Source organism: Hypanus sabinus, chromosome 2 (genome assembly GCF_030144855.1).
Source record: "Hypanus sabinus isolate sHypSab1 chromosome 2, sHypSab1.hap1, whole genome shotgun sequence".
Lineage (NCBI taxonomy): Eukaryota > Metazoa > Chordata > Chondrichthyes > Myliobatiformes > Dasyatidae > Hypanus > Hypanus sabinus.
Genome location: NC_082707.1, coordinates 167,476,756 through 167,492,643, shown reverse-complemented (window position 1 = coordinate 167,492,643; position 15,888 = coordinate 167,476,756). Strand labels below are relative to the sequence as shown.

Genomic DNA, 15,888 nt, shown 5'->3' with positions numbered 1-15,888 from the left:
GATAGTCTGAATATTTACTTTGAGCCCCATTGTCCTGCCAACTCTATTTAAAATTTCCCCAGTAGCACAAGCAAACCCCATCACTAGGATGCTGGTCATCAGGTGCAATCTGTCCCTCCAGTCCCACTTTCCTGAAATGGTCCTAGTGATCTAGGAACATAAAGTCTAGTCTGTGGTACCAGAAGAACTCCAGAGCTTACAGTCTTTGAGGTTCTGCTCTTTAAACTGCTACCGGCTCGCTAAACTAGGTTTCAGGACTTTATCCTTTCTTCTCCCTATATCATCGGTACCAATATCTATATGAACCACTAGATATTCACCCTTGCCCTTTGAGTTCCTGTAGGTGCTCTGAAACATAGTTAGACTGTGAAACATTAGGAGTCTTTTTTTTTTGCAGCCACAGAAACACTTGTATGCACCTCTAATAAGATCCTCTAACACAATCACTCTTTGTCTTATTCCTCCCTTTTTGGATGAGATGCCCAGATTAAATTGGGGAAAGTATGTTTCTTGACTGTTTTAGTGGATTTTCTTCCAATTTCCTTGTCTTTTAATTCTTCTGGTGGTCTCTTCACATTAGGCACTACAGCTAAAATGGACTTGTTTCTTCACCTCCGGGTTTTTTGCAATTGGAGTGTTAATAAGAAATAAGTGATCTGATTTACAGACAGATAGATATACTTTATTGATCCCGAGGGAAATTAGGTTTCATTACAGCTGCACTACCAAGAATAGTGAAGAAATATAGCAATATAAAACCATAAATAATTAAATAATAATAAGTAAATTATGCCAAGTGGAAAAATAAGTCCAGGACCAGCCTATTGGCTCAGGGTGTCTGACACTCTGAGGGAGGAGTTGTAAAGTTTGATGGCCACAGGTAGGAATGACTTCCTATGATGCTCAGTGTTGCATCTCGGTGGAATGAGTCTCTGGCTGAATGTACTCCTGTGCCTAACCAGTACATTATGGAGTGGATGGGAGTCATTGTCCAAGATGGCATACAACTTGGACAGCATCCTCTTTTCAGACACCACCATCAGAGAGTCCAGTTCCACCCCCACAACATCACTGGCTTACGAATAAGTTTGTTTTAGTCTTTTAGACAATTTGTGCCCTCGTCTTTCCTCCCCCAAAAAGTTACTAAGTTGAGGATTCAACCTCTCCTTCATGAGGGGAGATGTACTGTGGTGTTAGTTATTCAGATGTGATGTTAAAACCTATGGCTTTTGACTGTTCAGTTATTAATGAATCCCAAGCACACTGGCAAAGGGCCTCCAGTAAACCTGTCATGTGAACAATGTCCTTTCCCAAAATGCTGCTTACACAACCTTCTGTGGAATGGGCTAGGGAGACTAAGGTTGTCTTTTGGGTCCACTTTAAATGGTAGCCCAAACATGACAGGAAACTTCTTCACTCAGAGGGTTGTGAAGAAGCTGCCAGCATAAGTGGTGCACACAAGCTCAATTTCAATGCTTAAGTGAAGTTTGGATAGGTACAAGGGTGGTAGGGGTATGGAGGATTATGGTACTAGTGCAGGTCGATGGGAGTAGGCAGGTTAAATAGTTTTGGCATGGACTAGATGGGCCAAAAGGCCTGTTTCTGTGCTGTACTTCTCTATGACGAGGTCTTTGCCCTCTCATCTTAAACCTATACCCTCCAGTTTTTGACTTCCCTTCTTTGGGTTGGACTGAATGATTTTGTGAATCTCTATAACTCAACCCAGAGCTTCTGGCACTCTAGGGAAAATAGTCTCAGCATATCCTTTCAACTCAGACATTCCTGTCCTGGCAATGTCCTCATGAGTCTTTTCTACACCCTCATCCACCTTGTACTCATACAGCTGTAAACATGACATTCTTGTACTCATTGCCCTGATCTTTGAAGGCCCACATTCCAATGTGGACTTCACTAATCACTAAGTTGCTGCATTCAGGGGAACTGTGAAATTATATCCCAAGGTCTCCCTGTTCTACAGCACTCCCCAGGCCCTGCTGTTCACAATTTATATCCTGCCTTGGTTTCATTTCCCCAAATGCATCACTTTACATATCTAAGTCAAATTCTGTCTGACTCTTTTGACCTCTTTTGCATTTGATCCAGAACCTGTTGTAATCCTGGACAGACGCTTTCACTGTCCACTACACCATAAATTTTGTGTCATCCAATGCTTTGGTGTGATACTCATTGTTGGTTGTTCAGTGTTCTACCAAACTATTGCAAGGTGATACTGCATGAGGCACATGAATTTTGGCAAGCTTATCGTCAGCCAGCAACAGTAAAAGCCACAAATGCGATTCTGTTGAAATGGGCATAAAGTAGAAGGTATACTTGCATTTTTCAATATTTCTCCTAAGACATATTGAATAATAGAAAGAGGAAGGCAGCCATACTATCTGCTTGTGTGTTACTGAGAGTTTGAAATGCAAGGAGGTGGCATCTACTTATCAGATGGATGGGCTGATGAAATCTAGATAAATATTGGCTTTTTGTCCTTCTGGTCCAACTAAAGACCCTTTGTTCCTCAGACTTATGCCTTTAGTTATCACTGTTGCACAGTATGTAGGAGTCCTCTATCATGTGTAAGTCCCTGGCTGGTGCATAATAAAAGATATCAGATCCGTCCAGGCACCTGAAGCATTTGCTAAACCTGTGAATTGCTTGCTTATCAGGAAATCCTGCCTTTACTTTTGTAATGATGCCTTGAGCATACTTGTGCTTCTCATAGTGTCGTTGTCAAGTTTTAAAGGTGTATCACTTGTTTCTCTGCAGTCAGCTGTTGGGTGTGGATTAGCCGCCAGAAAAGTTTCATGACAGTTGCCCTGCAACTTTGTACTTGTATCAGAATCTGGTTTCACATCACTGGCATACGTTGTGGAATTTGTTGTTGTTTGGCAGCAGTGGTACATTGCAATGCATAATAATAAAAACCATAAATTACAATACAAGGTGTATATAAAAAATAAATTAAATAAGTAGTGCAAAGAAAGAGGGGAAAATACCAAGGTAGTGTTTGTGGGTTCATTGTCCATTCAGAAACCTGGTGGTGGAGAAGAAGAAGCTGTTCCTGAAATGTTGAGTGTGTGTCTTCAGGTGATATACTACCTCCTTGACAGTATTAGTGTGAGCAGAGCATGTCCCGGGTGATGGTGTTACGTACTCGTGACACATGACAGTGGTACCCTTGTCACGTGACTGGGGTTGAAGCTCTACTGGACTTGAGGTAATGGTCTTGTGATGGTGGAGTGACGTCATTTTCCCACCAGTAGACATCATGTGACAGGTTTTTTTTTACAGGGTATAAAAGGAAGACCCCACCCTGTGAGAAGGGGCAGTTCGTGGCTGGATTTGCCATGTTGACTTCATGCCACTGCGTGATTTAATGTGATGACGCAGTTTAGTTGAAGGATGAAGTTTTTATCTAATGCCTAAAGTTTAAAAGATCATTGCCAGCAGTTTCTTTACAATACTGCTAGTTGAGAATCAGTGGAGAGTGAAGATCAGAGTTTGGGAGTTAAAGATCGAGGAGAATCTATTTCAACGGTGAAACGGGTTCGACCTTGTTTAATCCTTATTCGGAAGGAATTTGTTGACTGTTCTCGTGTTAATCTCTGCGGGATAGCAGAAAAGATTGAGGACAGTGCGATAAAGGAAAGGTCAGTGCCTTTAAGCCGTTTCGTCTCGTAACGTTTTGTAAATTCTTCGTGGGAAAAGTTCGACTTCGGGGACTGAAGCAAAGCGACGTGAAAGAGAATCTAAATCGTCTTAAGAAGTCTCTCCCTTAAATGGACTGTGGGCATTTTAAACTTGTGGCAATCCTACTTTAAAGAACTGTTTGAGCTGCATCGCTTTAAGAACTGTTTAAGCTGCCGCACAGCAGCTGATTTCCGGTTACGTTAGTGTTTGTTTACTTTTGGGGGGGGGGGTGTTTTCGGTGTTTAATAAACATGTTATTTGTTATATAAACCCTTGCCTGACTCATATATTTATTGTTGCCTGAATACGTAACAATGGGAGTTCTTAATCATAATGTTTGAGCTGTGCCTACCCACACAATTGTGGACGTAGAGAGAGTAGAGCAGTGGACTAAGCACATGGCCTTGAAATGTGCCGGTGTTAATTGTCAGTGAGGAGGAGATGTTATTTCCAATCTACACAGACTGTGGTTTCCCACTGACGAAGTCAAGGGTCCAGTTGCCGAGGAGGGTACAGAAGCCCAGGTTTTGGTGCTTGTCAATAGAACTGTTGGGATGATTATGTTGAACACTGAGCTATAGTCAATAAATAGCAGGCTGATGTAGGTATTGCTATTGTCCAGGTGATCCAAGGCTGAGTGGAGAGCAAGTGCAATGGTATCTGCTGTAGATCTATTATAGTGATATCTGCAGAAATATCTTCCTGTAGTTGCTCGTTGGCTGCATCTCAGTGAGATCAAAAACCTTCAGTATGTGATGTGTCAAAGATAAACAGGAAATGCACTTTTTTTTCTTTTGCCACGGCTGTGCAGTTAATTATGCCCTGCATTTGCAACAAGCAAAGTAGAGCGAAGAGCTGAAGCCTTTATTTCAGACAAAGTTGCTGCATTTATTTGGCAAAATAAGTTGTAAAGCAAGATGTAGATGCCTTGTGCATTATAATGAGGTCCCTTTGGAAGGTTATTCAGATGCAGTTATTGAAACTTTGACATCCACTGAGAAAGACTGCTTCCAGTTTTACAGCATATCTTTCCCATCACTAGTTGTGTTGCCATGCATATTAGTGCTCATACATTTCATGGAAGCTCAGCCTTACTCTGTATTGTACGACAAAAGTGTATTCTTGCAAGCAAGACCCTTCTCTTGATACCCCTCTTTTCCATCCCCACTATCTTCCTCCTTCAACTCTTGTGTAGTTGCAGGCACAAGACATCTGCTATTCATGAGATTTGTGCTGTTTTTCATTATGGTTCTCTGAGTTCTGCAGTAGAAGAGTCCTGTGGTAGAGAGCTGCAAACGCGATTCTCAAGTGGTCTTTACCACAAGAAGGAAGTTTATACACTGAGTTCAAATTTAACTCTAGCAAGCTTTGGAGATGATTTTGTGAACAGTATTTAAATATCCCTTCTGTGAGGAAAGCCTTTTGCAGTAACTACAGTTGAGGTACCTCTTTCTGGGGGTAGCTGGGATGTCTCCTACACAGAGACACTGATATACTCAGTGTCAGTTTAAAACACATTCCAGGTTTAATGTCATTGGTGTACGGTGTGCAGTTTGTTCTTTTGTATTAGCAGTACATTGCAGTACATAACTTCTTTAAAAAAAACTAAATTGTAATAAGAATCACATGCTAAAAATAAATAAATAAATAAATAAACAAACAAACAAACAAACAAACAAACAAACAAACAAACAATGCGGAAAGAGAGCAAAAAATTAGTAAGGTAGGGTTCATGACTTCATCGTCCATTCAGACATCTGATGATGGAGGAAAGGAAGGTGTTTCTGAAATGATGAGTGTGTGTCTTCAGGTTTCTGTATGTCTTCCTTGATGAAAAGAGAAGATGTACTGGGTGGTCCTTAATGATGGATACCATACTTTTGAAAGTGTCCTTTGTGCTGGGGGAAACTAGTGCCCATGATGAGGTTGACTTGAGTTTGCAACTTTCTGCAGCTTTTTCCAACTCTGTCCAGTGGCTCCTCCATACCAGACACAGGTTCAACTAGTTAAAATGCTCTCCATGTTAGATCTGTAGAAATTTGGAAGAGTCTTTGGTGACATACCAAATCTCCTGAAGCTCCTAATGAAATATAGCTGCTGTCATGCTTTCTTTGTAATTGCATCAATATGTTGGACCCAGAATAGATCTTCAGGGATGTTGACACCCAGGAACTTGAAACTGCTCACTCCTTCCATTGCTGATCCCTCGATGAAGACTGGTGTGTATTCTCTCAACTTCCTCTTCCTCAAGTCCACAATCAATTCCTTGGTGTGACTGACTTTGAGTGTATGGTGGTTGTTGCTACACCATTCAATCAGCTGATCTATCTTGCTCCTGTGCACCTCGTTGTCACCATCTGAAATCTGCCAAGTATAGTTATGTCATCGGCAAATTTATAGACGATTTGTGCTTTGGCTAGCCACTGAGTCGTGGGTGTAGAGGGAGTAGAGCGTTTGTTAGTTGTAGAGCATTTGACTCCCTGACTAATCTCAAAAGTTAATTCCTATCATATGAGTGTTTAAATTTAACTCCTCTCTCTTCAGGAATTAATCTCCCCCCTCTTAATTTTTCAAGGAAATTGCCATCAAATTCAGAATTTTTTTTTGTAGAAATACACTTAATAAACTGTTTTTTGCCAAACTTCCCAATTTTCCTTTGAACACCCCTTCGAGTACAGCTGTAGAGGGTAAGGTTGTAGATTTTTTAGCACTTAATACAGGGAAAATCATCCCTTCAGTACCTGCGCCAATTACACCTGGTCCAGGTACATAGTCTTTATCTATATGAATGAAGAGAAGGAAAACTTACTTACTTTGTTACTCTGCTAAATGTTGTCGTTATTTTTTTCAATACTTTTGTATGTTTCAAGTGTGATAGCTAACCAAGCCAGAGGCCTGGTTGAGCTAGGCATTGTGTGTTCTTTGAGTTGTTTTGTTAGCAAGCCAATACTGACCCTCCCCAGCCTGATACCACTTGAATCTAAACACAAAAATACAACTGCAGATGCTGTGGATCAAAGAATATGTACACAACGCTGGAAGAACTCAGCAGGTCAGGCAGCTCCTCTACATCGGCGAGACCCGATGCAGATTGGGGGACCGCTTCGTTGAGCACCTCCGCTCCGTCCGTCACAATAGACAGGACCTCCCGGTTGCCACCCACTTCAACTCTGCCTCTCATTCCCATCTAGATATGTGCATACATGGCCTCCTCTACTGCCATGATGAGGCCAAACTCAGGTTGGAGGAGCAACACCTCATTTACCGTCTGGGTAGCCTCCAGCTTGGTGGTATGAACATTGAATTCTCCAATGTCCGGTAATTCCTTCCCCCTCCCCCTTCCCCTATCCTAGGTCCCTCTCTGCCTCTCTCCCCTTTCAACTTTCTGCTCCTTTATCTCTACAGTTCTTTCATGCTTCTCCCCTCCCTCCTTAATCCTTCCTCTGATTGGTTTTCCACCTGGCGCCTCCAGCCCTTCCCCCTCCCCTATCTTTATTACTGGGCTTCGGCCCTCTCTTCCCCTCCATTCCTGATGAAGGGTCTTGGCCTGAAACATTGGCTACTCTTTTCTCACGGATGCTGCCTGACCTGCTGAGTTCTTCCAGCGTCGTGTACGTACCACTTGCATCTACAAGGCTGCTTTCCACTGGAGATTGGGTTCGCTTCAATCAGGTGGTTGCTGTTGGCAGATCTGCAAAAGATGCATTTGCTGCAGGCAGAAAACTGTGTCTCTGTATTTTAAAGATTTTATTCAGGGCTCAGCAGTTCTTGTGCTTCTGTTTTGCAAACTTTAAAAAGTACTTGGACAGATAATTGATTAGGAAGGGTTTAGAGCAGAGTTTTCCAACCTGGAGTCCACAGGCTCCTTGCCTAGTGGTATTCGTCCATGGCATAATAAAGGTTGGGAACCCCTAGTTTAGAGGGATATGTGCCAAGTCTGGCAGCTAGGACTAGCATAGATAGGAATCTTAGATGGCTTGGACCAAAGGGCCTGTCTCCATGTTGTTTGTCTCTAAGACTTCTGTTTTTGATTCATATTTACCAGATAATTTTTCTTCACAGTTGCGTCGATTTGATGTTGTGGGCATCCATAAAGGTAGTATTACAGCACTAGCCTGGAGCAGCAATGGAATGAAACTCTTCTCTGGGGACGATCAGGGTAAAGTTGTTTATGCTGCTGTGGACCTGGATCAGGTAATGAATCCTAACAGAATACATTGTGAACTTCTAGATTTATTTTTTAAATGTTTGATAATTGCAGCTGTTTACATCAACACCTCTTTTGAAATAAGATGCCTCTAGAAGTTAGAATTCTCAACACAATTAAGATAGGCATTTAAATAGACAAGGCATAGAAGCAGATAGTCCTATTACAAGCAAACAGGATTAGTATAGATGGATAGAAATGGTCAGTGTGGTCATGTTGAGCTGAAACATCATCTGCACTGTATAACTCTGACTCTTATCTAAATTAGACATCAACAGCAATGGAAAGGAATGTTTTGCAAAAATTTGAGTTCAGAAAATTATCAAGTAATTATGGTAATGAAAGAGATTCAATGGATTTGCAGAGGATTTTTTTCTGGTAGAAGAATTTGACACGGGAGCATTATTTTCAGAAGTTAATTCAGATCAACTTTTTTCACATGAGGAGTGATTGAAATCTGGAATTTTTTGTTTTCCTCCATTGCCATCCTTTCAGACAAAAGAACTGCTAGTTAAACTAGACCTTGTTACTGAAAGCTTCAGGGGTATAAATTGAAATACATATCAGATATAATCTAATAGCATTTTGAAAAAGCTGGGGGTTGACTGGCAGTCCTGTACTACTACATGAGCAATACATGATGTATTTTGGTCTGAAGATAGAAAACTCATTTCATCCTGTACAATTCCACAGCAAAGATTAATCATTGTAACAAAATGTCAAAAGTTTGCCACAAGCAGGTTCAGTGACTTTGTTTCACAAGTTCCTAAGTAATTTATTTAATCTGTGATTGAGTGACTGGTAATTCCTGATTTACATAAGAAATTTGAAGTTATTGATTATTCTGACATATAACTATGCTAGGCAGATACAAAAGTCTTCAAGTACAGTCATTGGATAGGGTGGGGAGATAGATTAGACAAGGGTAAATCAGTGCATTATGCATTTTTTATATATAGTTTTGTTAAACTATGTATAAGATTCAATAAATGATAACTAACATGTAAAAGGTTAATCCAAGATTTGCTATTCATCATCTGATAATCATTATAATCTGAATTGAAGTTTCACGATAACTCTGATCTTGCCTTAATGATTTTTGTGCTATTTTAATATATGAATATCTTAACTTGCTCATTATTCATTTTGAGCCACAATCAGTGTGGCTGATTTGCACCCCCCCCACAATTTCAGTTGTGTAACTCTCCTTGCTTAAATGTACTAGTGCATATATAACATTTAGTTCCTAATACTAACTATGCGTCATGTATAATTTAATTGTTGTGTTTGGTTTTCCTCTAGGGTGTTTGTAGTCCTAGTGTGATACTAGAAGATGCATCTTCTATTGTACAGTTGGACTACACTCAGAAAATACTTCTTGTTTCAACTTGCCTGCGCTCTCTTCTCATTTATACTGAACAAAATGTTATCAAGCAGGTTGGAAGCCAGCCAAGGAAAGTGTAAGTGTGCAGAGTTTTAAATAATTAAACTTTTATTGAGTATAATTGTTTGAGGCATCCAAGTTGATGATCATATGCTGTACCCATAGGTGTGATCCTGTCTGTATCACAGTGGTGCAGTTTGTAGAATTGTTGCCTTGCAGTTCCGGTTACCTGGCTTCGGTCTTGAGTGCTGGTGCAATCTATTTGCACATATGATTGCCTGATTTTCATCCAACATCCCAAACACATAGAGGTAGTAGGTTAACTGGCCACTGTAAATTTCACTGCTGTGTAGGCAGTTGATAGGAATATGGAGAGAATAAACTGGAATGGTGTAAATGGCTGTTTGTTGTAATGCAATGGGTGAACAAAGGGGCCTTGTTCCATACTCATGACTCTGTGCCTAAGGCTACATCCACACTAGACCGGATAATTTTGAAAACACCGGTTTGGTGCAAAAACGATAAGCGTCCACAGTAAGTGTTTTTAAAAATATCTCTGTCCACATTGAAATGGAGATTTCAGTGAATCTCCTACTGCGCATGTGCAGGACACATCTACCAAAAGCAAGCGACACGTTTGGTGTCGAATCTCGCCGTGAAAGACTTGGTGTGTGTTTGTTCAGTTACAGACTAGAAAAACTTAAAACGACGGACAGCTGTTGGCTCTCACGCAGGAGGAATTAAAAGTAAAAAAAAACAAATACTGGAGTGTATGGAGGCAACCGATAGAGTTCAGGGACAGTATGAACCGGCTGACGATGAACATTGAAAAACTGACTAACTCTGTTGCATTAATAAAGCACCTTTGTTAAATGTGTAAAGCATGCCTGCATCAGTATTATCTTGTATTTCCATAAAATGTTACATTAGGCTGTTTACACATCTATTGTTAGAGAAGTATTTGCATAAATAGGTAAACCTGTTTACAAGCAAGGACAGAAAACAGGGCAAAGTGAGTATACTTACTTATTCAGTAAGTTATGTGTCAAAGTATTTGAGTACATTTCTAACTCTTCTGGCTGCAGCCTCATTGCCGTCTGTTCTGAAATTGTTAGGTTGCATTCAAGAAAACAATGAAATGGTGCGCTGCCATCTGGCAGCATTTTCAGATTTCTCCAGTTACCCCGTCCACACTGATCTGCCCAAGCGGCATTTTCAAAATTACACACCCTGGAAAGCGTTTCTGAAAAGCTCCAGTTTTGGGGGATGAAAACACTGTTTTAGTGTGGATAGAGGGTAAAAACGAAGAGAAAATGCTTCAGTTATGGATTTATCCAGTGTAGTGTGGATGCAGCCTAATATAAAACTTTTGCAAATACTTTGAAGTAATAGCCTAAGCTGCTTTGCCTGCTTAATTGCCAATGTATTACACCTTTAATTCAAAATCCTAGGTACCTATACTTTGCTGATCACAGCAGGGTATATTGTAAATTGGTTTATTATTGTCATATACATTGAAGTACTGTGAAAAAATTGTTATGCTTTGTTAATACAGATCATTTCATTACAACAAAACATGGAGGTAGAACAGGAAAAACAATACCAAAATGCAGAATAAAGTGTTACAATAACAAAGAAAGTGCATTGCACATAGACAATAAGGTGCAAGGCCAAAACAAGGCAGATAGTGAAGTTATGAATGTTTCTGTACTAGAGGACCATTCAACAGACTTGTAACAAGCTCTCCTTGATTCTGGTGGTAAGAGCTTTCAGGATCTTGTAACTTGCTCCTGATGGGAGAAGAGAGAATGTCTAGGGGGGATTGAGTCTTTGATTATGCTGGTTGCTTTACTTAGGCCTATCTTATTGTGATGGTGCATCTTCAGAAATTGTGGCAAGAGGACTGGGTTTGGTTGTAATACCACTCGGACTTTGACAACCTTTTAATAAGACCATACGATATAGGAGCAGAAGTAGACCATTTGGCCCATCGAGTCTGCTCTGCTATTCAGTCATGGGCTGACCCAATTCTTCCAGTCATCCCCTCTCCCCTACTTTCTCCCCATACCCTTTGATGCCCTGGCTAATCAAGAGCCTATCTATCTCTGCCTTAAATGCACCCAATGACTTGGCCTCCACAGCTGCTCGTGGCAACAAATTCCACAGATTTGCTGCCCTCTGATTAAATGAATTTCTCTGCATCTCTGTTCTAAATAGACGTCCTTCAATCCTGAAATTGTGCCCTCTTGTCCTAGACTCCCTTACCATGGGAAATAACTTTGCCATATCTAATATTTATTACACACTAAGGATGCTGCTGCCCATGAAGATAGAGCATAGGACATAGGAACAGAATTAGGCCATTTGGCCCATCAAGTTTGCTCCACCTTTTCAGGATGGCTGGTCTATTTCCTTCTCAACCTCATTCTCCTGCCTTCTCCCCGTAGCTCTGTGCCCTGACTAATAAGAACCTCTGTCTCGAATGCACCCATGTGACCTGGATTCCACAGTTGTCTATGGCAATGAATTCCACAGGTTTACCACTCTCTGGCTTAAGATATTCCTTCTAATCTCTGTTCAAATGGACGTCTCTCTATTTGGAGGCTGTGCCCTTTGGTTTTAGATTCCCCCATCAGAGGAAGCAGCCTCTTCACATCCACTCTATCTAGGCCTTTCAACATTTGATAGGTTTCAATGTGATTTACCCCACTTGTTTTTCTAAATTCCAGCAACTACAGGCTCAGAGTCTTCAATCACTGCTCATGTGATAACCCTTTCATTCCTGAAATCATTCTCATGAACCTCTTCTGAACCCTCTCCAATGTCAGGATATCCTTTCTAAAATAAGGGGCCCAAAACTGCTCACAATACTCCCAAATGAAGCCTCATCAGTGTTTTATAAATTTTCAACATTACATCCTTGCTTTTATATTCTAGTCCTCTTTAAATGAATGCTAACATTGCATTCACTTTCCTAACCATCAATTCAAACTGCAAATTAACCATTTTGGAATCCTGCTCAAGAACTTGCAAATCCCTTTGCACCTCAGATTTTTGAATTGTCTCCCCATTTAGAAAATAGTCTATTCCTTCTACCAAAGTGCATGACCAGCCACTTCCTGACACTGTATTCCATCTGCCACCTTTTTGCCCATTCTCCTAATCTGTCTAAGTCTCTGTTTACTTGATACTATCTGTAAATTTGGCCACAAAGCCAAGAATTTCATCATCCAGATTGTTGACATACGACATAAAAAGAAGCGTTCCCATGCGTATACTTGAGGAAGACCACTAGTCACCGGCAGTCAATCCAAAAAAGATCCTTTATTCCCACACTTTGCCTCCTACAAATAAGCCAGTGTTCTACCTATGCTAGTATCTTTTCTGTAATACTATGGGCTGTTATCTTGTTTAGCAGCCTCATGTGCGGCACCTTGTCAAAGGCCTTCTGAAAATTCAAGTATACAAATTCCACCGATTCTCCTTTGTCTATTCTGCTTGTTATTTCTTCAAAGAATTCCAATAGATATGTCAGGCAAGAATTTCCCTGAAGGAAACCATGCTAATTTTGGCTTGTTTTATCACATGCCTGTAAGTACCCCAAAACTACATCTTTAACGATCAACTCCAGCATCTTCCCAACCACTGAGTTCAGGCTAACTGGCCTATAATTTTCTTAATTTTGCTTCCCTTCCTTCTTGAAGAGTGGAGTGAATTTGCAATTTTCCAGTCCTCCGGAGATCTATTCTTGAAAGATCATTAGTAATTCCTCCCCAATCTCTTCAGCTGCCTGTTCGGATATCAGGGGTGTAGTCCATCTGATCCAGGTGACTTATCTACCTTCAAATCTTTCAGTTTCCCAAGAACCATCTCCTGAATATTAGCAACTGCACGCACTCCTGCCCTTGACACTCTCAAATATCTGATGTACTATTAAGAGTCCTCTGCATTGAAGACTGATGCAAAATACTTATTAAATTTGTATGTCATTTTCATGTGCCCTATTACTATCTCTGTAAATAATGAAGAGATGAGCAAAGGCGAAGCTAATTGTAGAGATGAGCTGTCCTGGTGCGTTACAAAGCATAATGTGTTCGAGATGGTGTCGTAGAAGGAGTTGAAGCGAATGATTCGGAGAGGAGAAGACAAGGCAGAGGAGAATCAATGTCCATCCAACTAACCCGTGTGCGAGGTTGAGCCACTAAGTGTGGAGCCGATTTGAAGAGATCAAGAAAGACTTTGGGCTTGGCAGTGAGTTGTAAACCCAGAGCATATCGCTGTAGCATGACACTGGTCCTAATGCAAGGCATGATTTGCTCTTTGAATAACTTAAACGCCAGTCCAGATTCGCACTGGCCCAACTGCTGTGCTTCTTGTTTGTAAACTTTGTGGCAATTTGCCCCGCTAATATATTGAACTGACTCCAAGCTTGGGCTCCGGGGATTTGGATCTAAGGACTCAATTTGGTTCGGAATGCTGTTGCTTGCTTATTGTTTGCATGATTTTGTGGGTTTTTTTCTCTTTCTCTGTGCATTGTCTTTATTTTTTTAGTTGGGTTCCTTTGATTTTTTTTTGTTTTGTGGCTGCCTTTAAGCAGACAAATCTCAAGGTTGTATAAGTTATTCAACTTATTCATACTTATATGAATACACGAATAATTTATTCATACTTTGATAATAAATGTACTTCCAATCTTTGAATCTTAATTTTTGCTCTAATGTATGCCATTGCTTTTGCATTAATGTTGGCTTTGACTTCCTTTATCAGCCACAGTTGTGTCATCCTGTCCTTAGAATACATTTTTAGGATGTATCTACCCTGCGTCTTCTGAATTGCTTCCAGAAGTTCCCGCCATTGCTGCTCTGCTGTCATCATTACTATTGTGTCCTTCCAAACAACTTTGGTCAACCTCTCTCTCAATCCTCTCTGATTCCCTTTACTCCTCTAGTACTGATACATCTGACTTTAATATGCACCTTGCAGCAGCCTCTTCCTTCTGGGAAATTGTACAGGAACAATTCTGCAAGGCAAAATTAAAGAAATGCAGAGGAAAAACTAAACTGTAGAAGAATCGAACTTGCCAGAGCTAAAGGGAGGTTTGATGACACGAGTTAGCACTGCTGCTTTAGACCAGACTTCAGGTTTTGTACAGTTAACGTGTTTTCTTTGAATTGTGGGTTTCCTTTAGCTGCTCTGGTTTCATTGACCATCCCAAATATTTGCTGTTGGTTCATTTCTTGGAATGTGAGGGAGAGAGAATAAGTAAAAGGGGTACAGGAAAATACGGAGAATGAGACCAATTGTTATGAATCAGTGCTGAACCAGCTGATTAGTTTCTGTGTCATTAGATCTGCATTTTCACCACAGTGTTAATATCACAAATTCCAATTATTCAGGTCCTGTTCAACCTTTGATTTACCTATAGTGCTCCTGTAATGATATCATCACCTAGTGAGTTCAGTCTCCTCTTCTTGTATCATCATGTATGCCCTGAAACAAAATTTAATTCACTGCATCAGGAAGCATAGCCTCACACTCTCTCATAATTCCAGTTTCTTTCAAAAGAAGCAACTAACTTCAGGACTGACTTTACTTTGTGACATGCATCATTATGGTGCCAATAAGTAATGACTCTTTATGTGCAGTTCTGTTGGGAATCATCAAATATTCCTACTTGGGACTATTACACCTGAAATCCAGTCACAACCTTGTGTACTTAGGCAAGCAATATCATTTTAAATTAATTCTATTGAATCTAGCAATATTAGTGGATCCCAGACTGCACACTTGGGTCATGAGTGTAGATCCCCTTTAAGAAAACAGTCTATGAGTATGATTAAAATGCAGAGGCCTTAGATCCACCTTCACCAACTCCCGACTATCCTGCTGGCAAATGTACAGTCTCTAGAAAATAAAATTGAAGACATCAGAGCATGATTGTTGTACCAGAGGAACATCAGGGAGTGCTGTATATTTTGCTTCACGGAAGCATGGCCCACCTCCGCCATTTTGGATGCCGCGCTGCAGCCCGTGGATTCACCATTCTCTGCAAAGACAGCACAGCTGAGGAGGTGGAGTATGCTTTCTGATTCAGTCATCGTAGTGCACAGCTATGGCGCTTCTGTCTGGATCCTGCCATGGTCAAATGTCCATTTTATCTGGGAGTGGTGTACATTCTTCCTCAGGACAGTGTCAAGCAGGCACTGAAGGTGCTGAGCAGTATGATCAGCAGTCACAAAACATCGCACCATGACGCCTGAACTGTCATTTCAGGGGATTTCAACCAGGTCAGCTTGAAACAGTCACAGAACAACTACCACTCACATATCACCTGAGGAGCCAAAACACAACCACCATCAAGAACGCCTCCCATGCTCACACTTCGGAAAGGCTGATCACCTGTCTGTGTTTGTGCTGCCGGCATTTAGGCAAGGTGTCAGTCCCTGATGGTGTACCTGGTAGGGCATTGAAAACCTGTGCCATGCAAATGGTGGGAGTGTTCAAGAATATCTTCAATCTCTCAGTGCTGCAGTCGGAGATTCCCACCTTCTTCAAAAGGGTTGACAGTCATATTTGTGCCCAAGAAGAGCAGGGTGAGCTG

The 15,888-nt window shown here is 40.9% G+C and overlaps 1 protein-coding gene across 4 annotated transcripts in view; it reads left to right on the top strand.

Moving 5' to 3' along the window:
* tecpr2 (tectonin beta-propeller repeat containing 2) overlaps positions 1–15,888 on the top strand; it is a 133,736-nt gene that overhangs the window by 15,053 nt on the left and 102,795 nt on the right. For all 4 annotated transcript variants that reach the window (XM_059958917.1, XM_059958911.1, XM_059958909.1 and 1 more), the window contains 2 exons: positions 7,759–7,890; positions 9,206–9,363. In XM_059958917.1, coding sequence (XP_059814900.1) covers positions 7,759–7,890; positions 9,206–9,363 — 290 coding nt within the window. The remainder of the gene's footprint in view (positions 1–7,758; positions 7,891–9,205; positions 9,364–15,888) is intronic.